Below are 17,713 nucleotides of genomic sequence, written 5' to 3'. Positions count from 1 at the left end.
GGGAGAGGATAGGTCAGCAGGGGTAGTCTACGTAGAAACATGAAAAATGCAAGCATAAACCATGAAAAAAAAAAGAAAGTGGCCACAGCTAAAGAAAACAAACCCAAATCCAAACCTAAACTGAAAACCCAAACTGCAAAAGGGTTGTGGGAAAGAATTTTACTAACTCTTGAAAACAGAAGAGCCAACACTGGACTTCAGGCTGTGAGCATTCTGTCTGATTAATTAAGGTCAAGGTGGTGATGAAAAGACCAGCTGGGGAGCATTTTGCGGAAAGATAAATTTGTCCCTCTGTATCTGTGCAAGACAGCAGGGAGGTGTGTGTGGGGGGCTAAATTAATTTGATTTACATCATGCCGGTATCTGCTGTTCTCTCTCCCTGCTGTCAGTTATTTTCGCTGGCTTTTTCCCTCTCTCCTTCACCCCCACACATTTCATAACACGGAGAGAAAGCATGGATTAGCTTCGGGCAGAATTTAGAAATGGAATAACTCTAATGTGATTATTCTGCACTGAGCCAGTGCTGTTCTCTCTCTCACCTTCGTTCTTGAGGGAGAGAAGTTGTAAACCCAAGCATAAGTGCGATGTGTTTTTATATTGTGCTTAATGGCACGAGCTGCTTGACAATCAGAACTTGCTCCTGAGAGCAAAACCTGGCAGCTCACCTGTCCCGTGTTTCAACAATACTAATACTAGAAAACGAAGCTGCGGCCTAGGATCCCTCCCGTTAGGAATGCGCTTTTTCTGGCCGTAGAGCTTTCAGCTCCGCCAGGTTCGGGTGGCCGGGATGGAGGAAGCCTCCTCAGGTGCCCCCGAAGTGAGGCCGGGCTCGCAGTCTTGCCCAGCTGAGCCCCTGCACCCCTGGGACCCCGCCTGGCCCTCCACGCCTCGCCCCTTGCAGCGGCCCGGCGCGCTCGGTTGGGCAGGATAAGGTTACGCCGAGGCTTCCTTGGACCGGAGGAAGGGAGGCGGGTCCGAGCCTTCGCCCCGGCCGGCGGGGGTGTTCCCACTGTTGGCAGCTCGGGACCGCGGGGCCACATCCCTGCTGCCGGCCGGGCGCCGCGCGAGGGCCGCTGAACGCAGCCCCGGGGTGCCCCCGGTCATGGGGAGGGAGCGGCCGCCCGGGAGGGGCTGCAGCTCCCTGAGCCGGTGTCTGCTGGGCGCCGCGCTGCTGCTCGGCCTGCGGCTCTGCGCGGAGCTGCGGCGCGCCGGATCCCCGTCCCCAGCCCGCGGCGCCCCGCCGGCCCCCCGGCCGCCCGCGCCGCACCTGCCGCCCGCGCCTGGCCCGCCGCGCGGCGCCAGCAGGAGGCAGGTGACCTACGTGCGCAGTGGGCGCCGAGCACCGCCGGGGGGCGGCGGGAGCGGGACGCCGGAGCCGGGCTGCTGCGCCCCGCGCGGGCGCCCCCGCCGGAAGGTCAGTTGCGAACCGTGCAGTCTTGGGCCCTAGACCCGAATCCCCCTTCTCCACCGCGCAGCGGGCCCTCCGCTCCGGGCGTCGCCGGCCGCCCCACCGGGACCTTCCTAAAGTCTTAACCCTGAGCTCTCTTAGGCGGCTCCGCCGGGGCATCCTTCAGCTTACCGAAGTGGGACTGCGCCGAGTTCATTCCATACTCGACCACGATTTGCCGAGCGGCCGCTGCAGCAGCCCCGCGGCCATGCGGGCACGCGGCGCGAAGGACAAAGCCCTGCCCTCACCGGGCTTACACTTGAGCGCGGGGAGGGAAGGGTGATGGGCACTGAAAGGAAAGGAATTTTGTTTCTACTCTGTACCTTCCCCAGTTTTCTCCTTGAGGCCTGGACAAAGCTGGGTAGGTTCCACTGTGAATAGCTTTTCTGCCACCTTCACCACGGTGAAGAAGGTCCACTCTCCCGCCGAATTTCCCTGGAATCACACCGCAGACGGCAAGGTGGCTGGTGCGGGGTGAGAAGTTGAGCCCCAGCACCACTTAATGGGGAGTTAATTGGAACCTGGAGGACTAAAGTAATAACTTGGGTTTGTCTTACAACACTGAATAGTGTTGCTCTTCCTACCTCATTAACTTCTTGGCTCAGGCCTCACTAAGTAGTCCAGTTTTAACCTCAGGTTTTTAAGCCTCTGGCCTCCCACCTTCCGTTTAGAACTCAGTAATTTACTTGGTACTTGGGAATGAAAAGATTGAGAACTACTGGTCCGAGCTTGCCTGGTCCTTATACCCATCAACCCCAACTAAGTCCTCTTTGCTGCCTGGCTTTCTCTTTTTTCTTTTAAACATCCCTCTCCTCCCTCCTCACCTCCCCTTCTCTGGGGGAAGAAGAAAAAGTCTTTCATTGAGTCTTCTTTAGCTTCTTAGTACTAACCTACTTTTTGATATCACACCCCCATCCCCATTATTTCTTCTATTGCTTTCCTTTCCTCCACCTCCTTTTCAAGAATTGCCCTCTGTCTTTCCATACTATTGTGTTATCTTCCTGAATAAGAGCAAATACTTTTTTCTATTGCCCAGACCTCACTTCCTATGTCAAGTCTTAACTTGGTCTTCCAGAAGAATGCAGTCACTTTCTTCTCCGTGCTCCTAATGCACATTTCATGAACCATGTTATGCATCCAACATGCTTCTGCCACAGGCTTACCAGGGTCCAGATGCTGCATCAGGTGCTGGGGCTACAGAATTAGTTCAAAGTCGCCCTGGCCGCTTTGGCTCAGCGGTTGGAGCGTCGGCCTGCGGTCCAGAGAGACCCGGGTTCGGTTCCCGCTAAGGGCATGTACCTCGGTTGCAGTTTGTCCCCGGCCCTAGTTGGTCATGCGGGTGGCAGCCACTCGATGTGTCCCTTCACATCGATGTTTCTCTCTCTCTCTTCCTCTCTCTCCCTCCCGCTCTATCTGAACAAAAAATGAAAAAATGTCCTCGGGTGAGGATAAAACAAACAAACAAAAAAACAGAATTAGTTCAAAGTCTAGTTGGGGAGGTGTTTAGAACAGGCCTCCAGTGATGTGACCAAGGTTATAATTAAGGTCTTGAACTCTACCTGTGGAGTCAAAAAGGCTAACTGAGAGGAAATATTTAACCTAGGATTTGATATTTCTTAAGATTCAGGTTTCTTTGTCCCTCTAGATGTTCTCAAATGTCCCATCCTTTTTATAAAATCCTCACCAAAAGATATTTTTCCATTGAGTTTTTTAAAAGATAGAGTGGGAGGGAATAAGGGGGAGGGAGGGAGAGAGAGAGAGAGAGAGAGAGAGAGAGAGAGAGAGAGAGAAACATCGATGTGAGAGAGACACATGATTGCAATTGGTTGCCTTCTATACAACTCCAATGAGGGCCAGGGATTGAACCTGCAACTGAGGTGTGTGCCCTTGACCGGGAATGGAACCCGAGACTGTTAGGTCTAAGGGCTGACACTCTAATGGCTGAGCCAAACTGACCAGGGCCAAATGTTCCATCCTTGATACCCTCAACCCCACCCTGCACTCTTCCTTTCACATCTGCTCTTAGCCTCCATTGTTTCTGTTGTCACCTGTCCAAGAATCACTCCTAGTCTCTGCTTCAGACAACAGTGTCTATAACTGGAGCCTGTCCAACAAATGGAAAAGTTTGGAATGCACAGACTCAGGGGGTTGCTGGAGGGGAAGTTCACATCCACTACCTTTAGGAGCCTGCAGTGATCCAGGCTGGACATGGTAGTGGCTCAGAGACCGTGGTAGAAGTGCAGATTTGAGAAGGTGTTGATTCTGGAGATATTCTGAAGGTAGATGAGGGAGGAGTGGTTTTCTGTTGTCATTGTTGTTTAGTGCTTATGTTTTGGAGGGAATGGATGGAAATCAAGAGTTTGGTTTTAAATATGTTGAGTTTGAGATATCAGTTAGACATCCAAGTAGATATGTCAAACATGCAAATGGATATACACATCTGGAATTGGAGGAAATGTCCAGGCTGAAGATAGAGATGTGGGTGTCATCAGTGTACAGTGTCATGAAAGCCATGAAACTGGAGAGATCAACCAGGGAGGGGAAGGGGAGGCTAACAAAGACGAGAGATTTGAGTCTGAACCCTGGGGCTCGGTTTTATTAAAATTAAATTAGAAAATATAAAAGGAAACATCTGTATAGAGTTTGGGGTGTTGTAAGCACTCAATAATGGTAGCTTAATTTTCACTATTCAGTCCCAAGTCTTTAGCCTCAGCCATTCCCCAAATGTAATCTGTTGTTATAACCTATTTCCTTTCCATCCTTGAACATTCAGGTCAAGGATGTTGCCTGGAAACCTTCCCATTTCCATCCTCCTTTTATGCCGATCTTCCCCCAATTTGAGATGACAACAGAAATACATTTCCAATTTATGAGTTGCTTTGCACATGCTGTGACCTGGTAATCTATTTTATATTGAATGTTTTGTCTCCAGAGTTGTTCTTGATGGAAAGGATAGTGTTTCCCAAAGTGATGCCTCATAAATGCTTACTCCTGAGACACCAATGTGTAAACAATAGAAGGATCTATTTCAACCTATTATGCATAACTCTAAATGTCTTTGGTCAAAAAAATACAAGAAAGAAGTTTATTGCTTTTTTAAAAATATTAAGTTTTTAGCCTCCTAAGGAAAATTTTCCCCTGGATTTCTCTCCCCCTAGCTCTTTAGTTATTTTTTTTACTTATTTTCAGGGTATATAGTCTAAATTTCCAAAATTTCTAGATAGTGGGAATCTTCAATTTGTTCATTTATTGCATTTTTTAAAAGTTGGATTAAAGTGTTTCTCCAAACTGGAAAGACCAATTATCAGATTTACTCTCCCACTTCTGGGAACAGAGCTCAATATCACTTATCTTCCTGGGGGTCGAATCTTGTTTCTTCTTCACCTTCCAAGTGCTAAAATACAAGCTGAATGCACCATTAAATAATGGATATAGTTAATGTTTGGAAGTTATGTGTTAAACTCCTTGAATCTTATTTTGCTTAACGTTTGTCTGTTGAGAATGTTATGAACAATGTTATTTAGGTTCTTGGGTACTTGCCATAGGCACCTACCAGATTGGTTGGTGAAGGAGAAAAAGTTCCATCTATTTTGAGGATGGCTTTCTGGATGGATGAAAACCTGCCTGAAAAAATTGGTTTGCTGAGTGTTTCTTGTCAATGTGCTTCCTTTGTTAGAGGAACAAAAATTCGGCGATTAGATCGCCACTTTGATAATAGCTTATGCTTCTCTTAAAGAAAATAATTGTTATAAAAATGAGAAGTGAAATGTAGTCCTCATGTAATTCTTTTCCTCTTTCCTCATCCCTTCTTTCACCAAGCCATGCAAGAGCTAGCTTTAAATATTAAATCCTCGTTCACATCAGGGGTTCTAATCTTGGAATATTGTGAATTGAGGGCTCATGATACATGACGGATAAATACTGCCCGTTTTGATTAGGACTAGCCTGGAACCCATACATTTTTGTATGTTACAGAGGCTTTAAGCATTCCATTAGAGCCTCTGGCCTCCTAATTCTGCATGTTATGCATGCATCAAAGTATCACTGTAATTATTCTTCTTTCCTTTCCCTTCTCTTTGTTTTCTGTGTTTCCTTATGATTTTTTACTTAAACAGACATTTACTATGATTACATGGATAAAGTTCTTTTGGGGGGCATTTATAGAGGACTAAAATGGTTCTCCATGATTTATGCGTCTTTATGCAGTCTTGGGTAGATGTTTCCCTTACAGGTTAGCGATCCACCTAAATGACAGCAGCAAAATATATGGCTCATTTGCACAGGGGAGGCACTCATACCCGAGCCAAGCTTCCTGCAGAAAATTCTTCTCTCTTATCTGAGATATTTTCCTTGACATTTAATATGTTGGATAGAAAAGTAACTTCTGAGTCACAGAGCCACAGAACCCAGCAATGTGCTGGCTTGGTTTGTTAGTCACAGATCCTTTGGAACCGTGTGTCAGAAAGAAAAAAATGTTTCCTCTTCTCCTGAAAAACCATATGTCAAAATTGGGTCTTTCTTCACCACTTCTCATCTTCCTCTTAGTTTTCCAATTCTGAGATTATCATCAGAAAGGAAGAGGAAAAATGGCAGAGTATGCCCCTTGTTATATCCAATTGCCTTAAGAGTCCTTATTCTTTACAAAAAACTTGAAGGTAGGTTTGAATTGCTTGTAAAATATGGCCCAGGAGTAGTTTCCAATAGTTAGGATTTTTCTGTGTACTTACACTTTTGTCCTTCGTGAACAACATTAATCAATCCTCTCACACTGTCCTCAGGAGGCAAAGCCTTTTCATTTTAAACAAAGTCATTGAGGGTAATTGAATGCTCTCCAGCAATATGTGGGTGTGAAATAGCAGTTGCTTAGTTTCACAAAGAGAAATGCAGGTTTTGATTAAAACTTTGATGTGCCTTAGATGGGGAATAAGCCTCTGCACTCCTTCCAAACCCCACAGTTCCTCAGAGAGCATTCTGTGGGCAAAAGAACAGCTATTGGAGGCTCCATTGTTTTTCAACAATTGGTGGTGGAGCTTTTAGGTTTTTGAGAGCAATTTGTCCTGTCCATTTTCTCCAAGGAAAGGAAAGCCTTATCAGTTTTCTTGAATTGGATTTCTTTTTTCATCTGTGAAGAGAATCAGGACTGTGTCATGAAACTGGAGACTGTCAAGGGTAGTAGGCATTTGAGTTTTCCCATCTGTGCTACGATACCTTCGGAGTCCTTGTGCTTCTAAGTAGTTTGGCTCTTTATTCTGTGATTCATAGACAGCAACAGGAGCCCGCTTCATTTACCCTGAGACACACACTGAGGCCAGAATCTACCAGTGTTGATATGCTTCGCTAACATAAAAATAAAGCCCAAAGTGAAAGGCAACAAGTGTTTATTTGAGACTGAAGAATAGTTATTTGGGAAACACAGATTCAGGCAGAAACCCAAATAGTGTTCTGGTTATGGGGTAAAGACAAAGAGTTTTAATGAGAAAAGGAAGGGAAATAATTACACAAATAGAAGAAAGACATTTCTATTGGGATTAACAAGCTAAGTTACATGGCTGATTACTGATTCTAAAGAATGTTAATTATCAGTCCTTGTCAGAGGAGGCCTGCTTCTCTGTTAGCTTTACAGTTGTCTGTAAAACAATGTTGGCTTGACCCAGTCCAAAGGTTATTTTGCCCAAGTCAAAATATTCCAAAATTTCAAGGAGCAAGATGAGGGAGGCCTTTCCTTTGGGATGGTGGCTTTGACTTCATTTACAGATGGTTCTATTTATACGAATTTTCTTTCTTACAGTGAAAAAAAACTTTTTTTATATTTAGAATTAGCCAACTGGACTCAGTTTAGATGATCCCGATTTTGTTGGCAACATCAAAAGCAGCATAGTCAGGAGCCAGTCAAACTTACACCTTCTTCTCTCCAGTGGGCCTGAGCAGGGTGTTGGCCTCGACCATGTCATACAGCTTCTTCACAGCCTCTTTGATGTGGTGCTTGTTGGCCTTGGCATCCACAATGAACACATGTGTGCTGTTGTCTTCTATTTCTCCCCGGCTGACTCGGCAGCCAGGGGAACTTGATGATGGCACAGTGGTCAAGCTTGTTTCTCCTGGGGGTGCTCGCTGAGGATATTTGGGCTGCCTTCAGAGCCCCCGTGTCTTGGGATGACGTCGGAAGGTGAGTGACACGCTCATCTTCTTTGTGTGGCTGTGGATGCCTTTCAGCACCGCTTTCTTTGTCTTCAAAGCCTTTGCTTTGGCTTCGGCTTTGGGAGGGGCAGGGCTTCTTTTCTTGCTTTTGGTGCCATCTTCATGAAAAGCCATTTATATCAATTTTCTCAGCTTCTTTTAAAAGCAGCCCTTGAGCTCTCTAGATAGCTCACATTGGTCCTATTAATGGCCTAAAGAGTTTTCTGCTAATAGAGGATGGGAAAATGTACTGTCTGAGAAGCATTTTTATTCTGCTCAAATGATAGAAACAAAATTGAGATTTATGGGCCTTTTAGGGCCATATGTAATTTAAACTAATAGCAAGCTGGGTTATTAGTTGATGGCTCAGGAGGTGAATTTGGTTGCGAAGAATTTTGTTTGAGCCACATGGTGTATTAAGTATTTGAACATAAACATTTTTGGATGGGGTGTATAGTGTCCAGTGGAGTCCAGCTCAGCTCTCTCTCCATTTGCATTACCTGTCTGAAGGCATTTGAAGTTGCAGCCTCTGAGCCAGATGTCAAAATTAACAATTAGCCAGATGTCTTTCCAGTGAGGTTAAGGCTGCTGAATTCAGTGGCAGCATGGCACATAGATATGCAAAAGCTGAGGGTCCTTTTAAGTCATTCCTAGTACAGAAAGGTGAGTTGTCCAAGGCTAGAGTTAGATGCTGGGGAGAGTAAGATCGAAGGGGAGTAATGTAACGTCCTTTTGGTTGTAAACAAGAAAAATGGACTCTGGGCTAGCTTAAGCAAAAGAAAAGAAAAGAAATTTATTGGGAATTTCTCACTGAGTTAGAAGAAGAGTTAAATGACCAGCATGTGAGGGGGAGAAGTAAGGCTGCTTTGGAAATTCCAGCTTTCTTCGACCTTCTTCCTAAAGTGCTACCACAACAAGACTCACCTTCCTCGCTCAACTCCCAGCTCAGTCTCTTGGATATTCACCCTGGACCAGCCAGCTCAAGCCACAAGGCATACACAGCCCAAGAGCCACCTTCCTGTCCTCAAAGCCTCTTTAGGGACAGGGGAAACCTTCTCTAAGTTACCCCATGAAGTCAAGTCCTTGATATTCCTTAACTATTCAGTATAAGTATTGCACAGTTTTGCCCATAGGTTTTTGTTTTTCCTATATTTTGTTTCATTATTTTAACTAGTGCAGCTCAGCGATCTTGGACGTGAGCACCTAAAAACAGAGTGTAGGTTTTTGGTTTTGTTTTTAATAATACCCAAGCCTAGCATCTGTGCTTCTGTGTGTATGTGTATTTCTTTATTGGTTAACTATTTCTCAGTCTAGATGTATTCTTATAGATAACCTTATTTCCACGTAGCACTTGGCAATAAGTTGGCAGCTTGTGTATATATCTGATATTTTTGTTCAGATGGGTGTATCCACCCAAGATCTATGTAGATGTAATGTTTTGTTTTGTTTTTTTTTGTTTGTTTATTTAGGAAAAGTTATTTATGAGGAATTTTAGTAAAGTAAATATAATGAGCATGCAGTCCATGATCCCAATTAGTGTTCTCAAACCAAAGTTAGAGTCTTTATGTTTTTTGTTTGATTTTTTTTTCCCCTGGAAATGCAGAAAGGTACTACACACACACACACACACACACACACACACACACACCCCTGAAAAATTCTTCAGAGTATCTGAATATGTACAGCCCTGTTTGCAACGGGCTACTCTGGGATTCTTTAAGTGTAGTTCTCTGTATCAGGATTCTCTGGGTCGCAAGTGATCGAACACAACAGAAACTGGTGAGAACGGATTCGTCGGAAGGATCCTGGGGTAAACTGAGCGGAGAGCTCTGGAAACCAGGAAGAGTCTGGGAACTGTCGTGGACTGACAAAGTTACCCGTAGCACCATCACCACAGATGAGTGGGTGTTGATTATTCTTTTTGACCACACCTTTGAATTTCCTTCCTGTGTTTGAGGAACCCTCCACCTTTCTAAGAAAAAAGCCAAAAGTATTTTTCCAACTTTCCCTTGTACCTAATGTACTTGAGGCATCACCAGTCAGAAACATCTGCGTGAGAATGTGGATTGTACCTTAGAAATTCAAGTGGCATAAGGACCATGGAGTGGCACGGTGGCCGAGATTCTAGCAGAAGCCCGGGCGCCCAGGTGGTGAAGTGAGCTATGTGTGTGCGCAGCTGCGGAGCAGAGCAGTCTACACTGGCACAGGGAGTGGTGTTTCTGCCCCTAAGATTCTGTAAATGAATAAATTTTTTTTTTTTTTGTCCTCACCCGAGGACATTCTTTTCCATTTTTTGTTCAGATAGAGTGGGAGGGAGAGAGAGGAAGAGAGCAAGAGAGAGAAACATCGACGTGAAAGGGACACATCAAGTGGCTGCCACCTGCACGACCAACCAGGGCCGGGGACAAACTGCAACCGAGGTACGTGCCCTTAGCGGGAACCGAACCCTGGTCTCTCTGGACCGCAGGCCGATGCTCTAACCGCTGAGCCAAACCAGCCAGGGCTGAAGAAATCTTTAAGCAGTTTATTTTCTGCTTAACTAACCAGAGTGGTTTCTATTATTTACAACTAAGACCTTTGACAGATCAGTAGATTAGAACTGGCAGTTTGGAAGGTTACAGCTGTAACTTTCCCTCTTTGCTTTGGCTTGGCCTGTTTAACTCAGATTTTGGAACATGATGATTGGGGTCCAAGTGAACTATGGGCTGAGGGACCTTTCCATGACAAGATAACATTTAGCATCAGATACTAAATTACCCAAATCTGCTAACTTATCACTAGGGACTTGGTGAGCCCCTTTTCATGGCATCATTTAGCATGGGGGGGCAGTCTATGCTGTGATCACAAACAACCCTCAAATCTTAGGGCTCATCCTAGCAAAGATTTATTTCTTGCTCATGCTGTTTCCATTGCTGGCTGGCGGGGTTGGGGTGCTGCTCTGTGCTGTCATCGTCCTTTCTCTGGACCCCAGGCTGGCAGTGCAGCCACCATCTGGAACACTGCCTGTCACCTCCACAGGGGGGTGAGTGCTCTGGGGCTCGCATGGCTTTGTTTAATGTCCTGGCTGGAGCACACACAGCTCTTCTGCTCACAATCAGTGGCAGGGCTGGTTGCTAGGCCCTTCCCAGTGCAAGAGGACAGACGTCAGAGAGCTGGGAATATTTGGTGAACAGCGCTTACAGCCACTACAGTGTCCTGCGATCGTCGGTACCTAAATGAACACTGCCTAGGTTATGTTTCAGGTTTGCTGTCTTGAATGCCTCGCTAAATATGCACATGCAAGAGTATTAAATAAAGCACTGGGAAGCTCTTTCAGGGGGCTAGATCTAAAATGAAGCAGACATCTGAATTTAGCAGAACAGTGAAATAAAACAAGTCTCTATTTACATCTTATAAACAGTGCTGTGGTGTGTCCTGGAGTTTGTTAAATACAATGATTCTTGTTGACACTATTTATGTTACAGTCTTTGTACAGAGCGATGATGGGATGATGGTCTGCAGGTCTTTTTTTTTTTTCCCCCTGGGAAAAAAGCAAGTTATTTGAATAAAAGCCGTGAGTGTAAATGAGCCAAAGGCCTCTGGGGAGATGAATCAAAAACTCCATGTTTAAGTCTATCTTCATGGCGATCACTTATTCATATTTAGTTGGAGAGAGTTGAAAGACTTTTAAACGTGTGGCTAGAATCTGGGACAAACCAGAGGCAATGTTCTTGTTGTAGAGTGTTTGCTGTTTTTCACAATATGATAACAAGTACTTTTAGTTTGTTTTTGGTCTACTTTGAATAAGATGGTGTCATATTTTCACACTTGATGTCAGAAGTAAAAATTCTGGCCTTGGCTCAGCGGTTAGAGCATCGGCCCACAGTCTAGAGAGACTTGGGTTCAGTTCCTGCTAAGGGCACGTACCTCGGTTGCAGTTTGTCCCCGGCCCTGGATGGGGTCGTGTGGGTGGCAGCCAGTCGATGTGTCTCTCTGGCATCGATGTTTCTCTCTCTCTTCCTCCATCTCTCCCTCCTGCTCTATCTGAAGATAAGTGTAAGAATGTCCTCGGGTGAGGATAAAAAAAAAAAATTCTGGCCTTGGCCAGTTTGGCTCAGCAGTTAGAGTGTTGGCCCTTGGATCAAAGAGTCTGGGGTTTAATTCTTTTCAATTCTGGTCAAGGGCATGTGCCTCGGTTGAGGTTCGGTCCCCGGCCCTGGTCTGGGTCATGCAGGAGGCAAACAATTGATGTATCTCTCTCACATCCATGTTTCTCTCTCTCTCTTTCTCCCTCTCTCCTTTGCTCCCTTCCTCCCCTTCTATCTGAAGATATATGGAAAAATATGCTTGGGTGAGGATTTAAAAAGAAAAAGAAAAAAGTAAATTGTATGTAATGTGATCAGCAATCAGAGGAGATGGAAGACATATTTTTAAAATCTTATATAAAAGCTAGCAGTCGCCCTGGCAAGTTTGGCTCAGCGGTTGGAGCGTCGGCCTGCGGTCCGGAGAGACCCGGGTTCGGTTCCTGCTAAGGGCACGTACTTCGGTTGCAGTTTGTCCCTGGCCCTGGTTGGTCGTGTGGGTGGCAGCCACTCGATGTGTCCCTTCACGTCGATGTTTCTCTCTCTCTCTCCCTCCCACTCTATCTGTACAAAAAATGGAAAAATATCCTCGGGTAAGGATAAAAAAAAATAATAATAAAAAAAATAAAAGCTAGCAGTAACTAGTAAATTTTTATTAGCACTTTTATTATAAATTTGTTCCCTATATAACTCATTTATTATAAAATGGTTGAGGCTTACCTGTTCATATCAGTTTATGATGTCTCCCCCCCCTCAAAACTAATTACAAATATCTTTACAATATGCTGTTAAATACTTTTTGTCTGCCAGGACTGACTGTATAAATGTGTTTCTCAGCTTTAAAAATATAACTGTTACTCAAAAGAATGTTTACAAATTTCATTAGCTGTGCCACTTACTATAAGTCTGCTACTGCTTTAGTTCAAGGGAGGCCAGTAGAATAATCTTGCTAAACTGTTTTTCTGGTTCTATCTTCAGATTTTAGTCAATTAAGTGCATATAATTATACTTGGCACCTTGTATGCATTTAAAAGATAAACTCAATTTAACCAACACAATAAACAAAATTTAAGTACTGATCCTGCACTTGGTATTATGAGAAATATAAGGCTTTCAAGAAATGTACAGGTTAAGCCCAGCCGGTGTGGCTCAGTGGTTGAGCATTGACCCCTGCACCAAGAGGTCACTGGTTCGATTCCTGGTCAGGACACAAGCCCAGGTTGTGGGCTTGATCCCCAGTGGGGGCCATGCAGGAGGTGGCCAATTGATGTTTCTATCTCTCTCTCCCTCTCCCTTCCTTTCTCTCTCTAAATTAATAAAGAAAGAAAAATTTTTTTAAAAAGTACAAGTTAAGAGTGAGGAGGGACAAGGGCCACTGTGCTAGGGGAGTTGCATGTATTCTTTTATCTAATTCTCACAACAAATTTGCAAGGTAGGAAATGTCCTTATTTTGCAGACAAGGAAGCCGAGGCTCTGGGACATGAATACATTTGGGCAAGTCATCACTGTAAGAGAGAAAATGAAGGTTTAAACTAAAAATCTATGATTTTTTTTCAAATTGCCCACCAAGACAGGCAGCTACCAACCAATTCTCACAAAAAGTAGATTATTTACCAGCTAAAATCTTCTTGTAAACAAAAGATACCACTAAGTTAAAAGACGAGCCATAGGCTGGGAGAGAATATTTGCAGTGCCTATCACCAATAAAGAATTAATGTCCAAAATTTTTAGAGAACACCAACCAAACAGTAAGAAAAAGACAACTGAAAAGGAAAACAAACAGAGAATTAACCAGGAATCAACAGAAGAGGAAACCTGAAAGACTGTCTTCTTATCCACCTATGGGAAGAGGGAGCGTAAGCGCACAGAGAAACGATCCATCCTTCCAATAAGTAGGGGAAGCAAATCAAAACACAGCACGATTCTATTTCATACCACCCGCCCCCCATCATATTAGAAAAAATACAAAATGTCTGCTGAAAAAGGATTGATAAGAGTGTTGAGAAAAAAGAACTCTTACTAAATTACTTTATCCAAAGTGGCTCCTATCGCAGTCACTCCGCTGATATCTTCTCTTATGGCATTTCCACTCTGGTATTTTTTAATTTTTTAATTCTCATTTGCAGTCTAGTCCCCTTTAAAGGTAGGGAGCTCATTTGTCCTGCTCACCACTCTATCCCCAGTGCCTACGATAGTACCAACACATAGTAGGAGCTCAGTAAATACTGGCTGAAAGAATGGTCATTTCAATCACTAGGGTACTAGACCCATGTGTTTGAGGAAAGTCTGAATCTTTAGAGAGAGATTCTAAAGTCCCCTCCAGGTCTCTGACTTGTGAATGAGGGTATCCTTACACTATAGACTCTTGGAAGAGAGCACTCAGTGTTGACTTCGCTTCAGACAGTGGTGACTATTCCACAAAGGTCTGGAGCCATGTCTGGCCTGTACCTACGTAGAGGTACATGTATGGCCCATGCACTGAGAATGAGTTCTATAGATGAACACTTGGAATTGGTTTGATGTTAGGAAAAACTAATTTTGAACCTCAGTGAAGCAAAATACGATAAAAAAAAAAATTCCCTTATTCTCATCAGTGGATCCAAATCATACACACAAAAAATGTGTGCAATTATTTTGAATTTCATCGGTAAAAATGTGGAAACTTGTCCTCTCTCTGGTTATATAAATATCTTTGATTTACTATCCTTGATTTTGCCTCGTGGCTCACAAAGTCTAACATATTTACTACCTGGCTCCTACAGAAAATATTTTCCAACCTCTGCTGTGGAGGTGGCTTTTGGGTTATCTAACTGTGGCTGTTACAGGTGGGGGTGACTACCGACCTGCAGAGGACCCAGTCAGATCTATGAGATTCTTGTGCTAGAGTTTTCCTCATCTGCAGCCTGACAAGAATGGTCTTAGATTTCCAACAGGGACACTGAGAAGATGTTTTGGTCCTCTCTGACCGTTCACGGGAAGGGCATCATGAAGTCTTTTTTTTTTATCCTCACCCGAGGACATTTTTCCATTTTTTGTTCAGGTAGAGTGGGAGGGAGAGAGGAACATCGATGCGAAAGGGACACATCGAGGGGCTGCCACCCGCACGACCGACCAGGGCCGGGGACAAACTGCAACCGAGGTACGTGCCCTTAGTGGGAACCGAACCCGGGTCTCTCTGGACCGCAGGCCGATGCTCTAACCGCTGAGCCAAACCGGCCAGGGCCATCATGAAGTCTTTAACTTCTTTGTTATGAGGCCATTGCCGCGTAAGAAGCGTTAAAATGGTTAATTCGGTGTTTGCTTCCTTCTGCCTGTTACCCACCTTTTCTAACACAAGTATGAGGTTGTTGGGCAGATTGGCCCCATCTTTTTCAGCTTTTGGAGTCATCCTTTCCCTTAATACCTAACTTACAATGGCTTGAGCTGTGTGCTATGAGAGATCGAGTAGCTTTCCTCCCCTCAAGTGTTGTAATAATGTCTGGAGCTTACATTTTCTGATCACTTTTTGAGTTCCCAGTCCTAGCTCAGGGTTTCGCCTCTGGTCACTGCTTTCTCCTCCTGCTCCATGCTGCCCACTTCTTTATCTCCCATAGTGACCCCAACACAGGTCTTCCGAATGAAGGTTTCAGGGTAATAGAAGGGTATATTAATGCAGTTCAAAACAAAAGTCAACTGAAAATTGACTACTTGGCCATTTATGATTGAAGTTTTCTTGGCCATTTATGATTCCTTCCTGGCTGTGTTTTCTTCTGAAACTCTGTACCATTGACCTCGCCTTCTCTTATCTACACATCAATCTTTGTCTTCCATTTTCAAACCTCAACTTCCTGCTGCCCACCCTACTCTCTTGAGCTTCCAGCAAACACATTCCAAATATGTGCCATTTTCTTAATCAGGCAACCTAGCTTCCTGTGTGTTCCCGGCTCCTACCGGCCTGGCCTAGAGATGGATTGCACCGGTCTGGTAGGAAGGCTCAATTGGCTGCCATAAGAGTTTGTTTTAAAAAATCATGTTTTCCCCATCCTCTCAACTGTTACACAGTTCACACAATGCCTTGGATGGAGAGAGCATCCATTACATGTTGGTTGTTTTTACTATTAGGATTGAGCCAACTTAGATCCAGTGTGTCCCCTCATCCTAGCTATGGCTACTGCATTTTCTGATATAGGAGAAATATATTATTAGTGGCATTTTGGAAGCAGCAATGTATTACTTCATGCAGAACCCTTTTTTCTTTTCATGCATGTCTTCATTTACTCCTTTGACTTTTGGGGTTTTTTTCGGGTACAGATAACTTGATGTGAGAGAGCCCTAGGGCCCCGGCCTGATGGTGCTCACTGAGAAACATGTTCAGTAGAAATGTGGAGTCCGTATGCTTGCTTCTCTAGGAAGCACCTGGCGTGGCCCCTCAGGAGTGGATCATCTGGTGAAATCCTTGGTGCTCCATCTCCCAGCAGCTTCTCAGGCCTGGCAGGTGCGCTGCAGAGTCAGACACATCCTGCATTAGAAACCCAGGAGCTTGCTATTTACCATATAAGTGAGAACCTCAAGCTGCCATCCCTGTGAGCTTGCAGGCCTCCTAGTGCACAAAGCACTGACACCTGCATCTGTCATCCTATTGCATCTGTTATATGGGTGAGTTCTTCTTCTGATTAGATTTCAGCTACCTTGGTTCTTCTTTTTTGCCCACATGACCCTCATCACCTCATTCATAAGGATGTGTGAGGAAGCATTCTGTACATTTTGGGGGGCAATCGTGTTAAAGGGAATAGTAGGCATATCAACACCTTGCTTTTATATAACTCTTCCCCGCTTACAAAGACTTGCTCTGTTTTTATCCCAAGTGGTTCTTATAATAACTTTATGAGACTGGTGTTTTTTCCATTCTGCCAAGAGGGAACTTGTTAAATAACTGGTTCAAGGTAAATAGAGATTGTAACCCAGGTTGGATGAGGTCAGACTTAGTATTTTTTTCTGCTCTGTACTCTGGCCATGCTGAAATCTGGATCTCAGAAAAATATGTTGATTACTCTAGATTTTAGGTTTGATATTAAAGCATCTTAGTTATTTTCCAAGCCAACTAATATATTTTAGAACTTAATTTTAGCTATTTTGTCAGGTTGGAATTTCAAACATGACTTACATTGCTCTAAGAACAAATTGGAACTGATTATATAATTATGATGGGGAATGTTCTTTTGAAGAGTGAATATTCATTTTGTACAGAAATAGTAAAAAATAAATGGCTTAGTTAACTTACGTACACTTTTAACCTCACTCAGGAGCAGACATCCACATCGGTTTTGAAACCGAAGTGCTTGAATTTACTGGGTACCCTGGATACAGAGACTTGTTTTGGAAAACCTGAATGCCTGGGGCCTACTCCTGGACAAGGCACGTTCGTGTTTATAAAACCCAACCAGTAGCACAGACCGGAGCCTCCTTAACACACACAACATTGTATCCTTCCTTGTGATGGTGATGTGTTGAGACAGGAACAGGGAAAAAAAAAGAGTACTACATTGATGTATAATTTGCCATTTTTAAAAAATAGGCAAGCTGGCATGCTGATAGTTAAAATAAAGACACAGATGTTTGGTCAAGTCATTAACTGAATAGGAAAAACAGATCAAAAGTGCTCTTAAGATTAAAAAAAATAACAAAACCATACAGGGATAGAAGTGGGGTAAAGGGAAATTGGAAATTTAATTTTCTGGGTCTTTTATCCAAGGAGTTCTTAGATTATAGTTATTTCGAAACCAAACTTTTTCAATTTAAAAATAGAAGTGAAGAAATAGGAACAGATTGGAGTTTAGAAGGAAAAAAAACTAGAGTGAGAAAGAGAAATACAACTAGAAGGCTCTGTACAGGGGATGCTTGTGTTCAACTTCTCAGATTCCTCTGGACTGCGTAGACAGCCAGGGCAGTGGACACGAACCGATTTCAGAACAGTGATCCTTCACATTTTTTTGATTTATGAAATCAATGAAAACTATTTAAAGGAAGCCATGGACAAGCATTCCAGAAT

The 17,713-nt window shown here is 43.9% G+C and overlaps 1 protein-coding gene across 2 annotated transcripts in view; it reads left to right on the top strand.

Moving 5' to 3' along the window:
- Positions 1 to 1,011: 1,011 nt before the first annotated feature.
- The window catches only part of METTL24 (methyltransferase like 24), a 102,255-nt gene continuing 85,553 nt past the window's right edge, over positions 1,012 to 17,713 (top strand). Inside the window, exon 1 of one of the 2 annotated variants that reach the window (XM_036249224.1) lies at positions 1,012 to 1,414. Coding sequence is in view for 1 of the 2 variants with exons in the window: in XM_036249223.1 (XP_036105116.1) it covers positions 1,103 to 1,414 (312 nt within the window). In the remaining variant the exon portion in view is untranslated. The remainder of the gene's footprint in view (positions 1,415 to 17,713) is intronic. The other variant, XM_036249223.1, reaches the window with a different exon arrangement.

This window comes from Molossus molossus, unplaced genomic scaffold (assembly GCF_014108415.1).
Source record: "Molossus molossus isolate mMolMol1 unplaced genomic scaffold, mMolMol1.p scaffold_m16_p_8, whole genome shotgun sequence".
Lineage (NCBI taxonomy): Eukaryota > Metazoa > Chordata > Mammalia > Chiroptera > Molossidae > Molossus > Molossus molossus.
The sequence above is the reverse complement of the archived record's forward strand: the minus strand, read 5'-3'. Positions and strand labels throughout refer to the sequence as shown.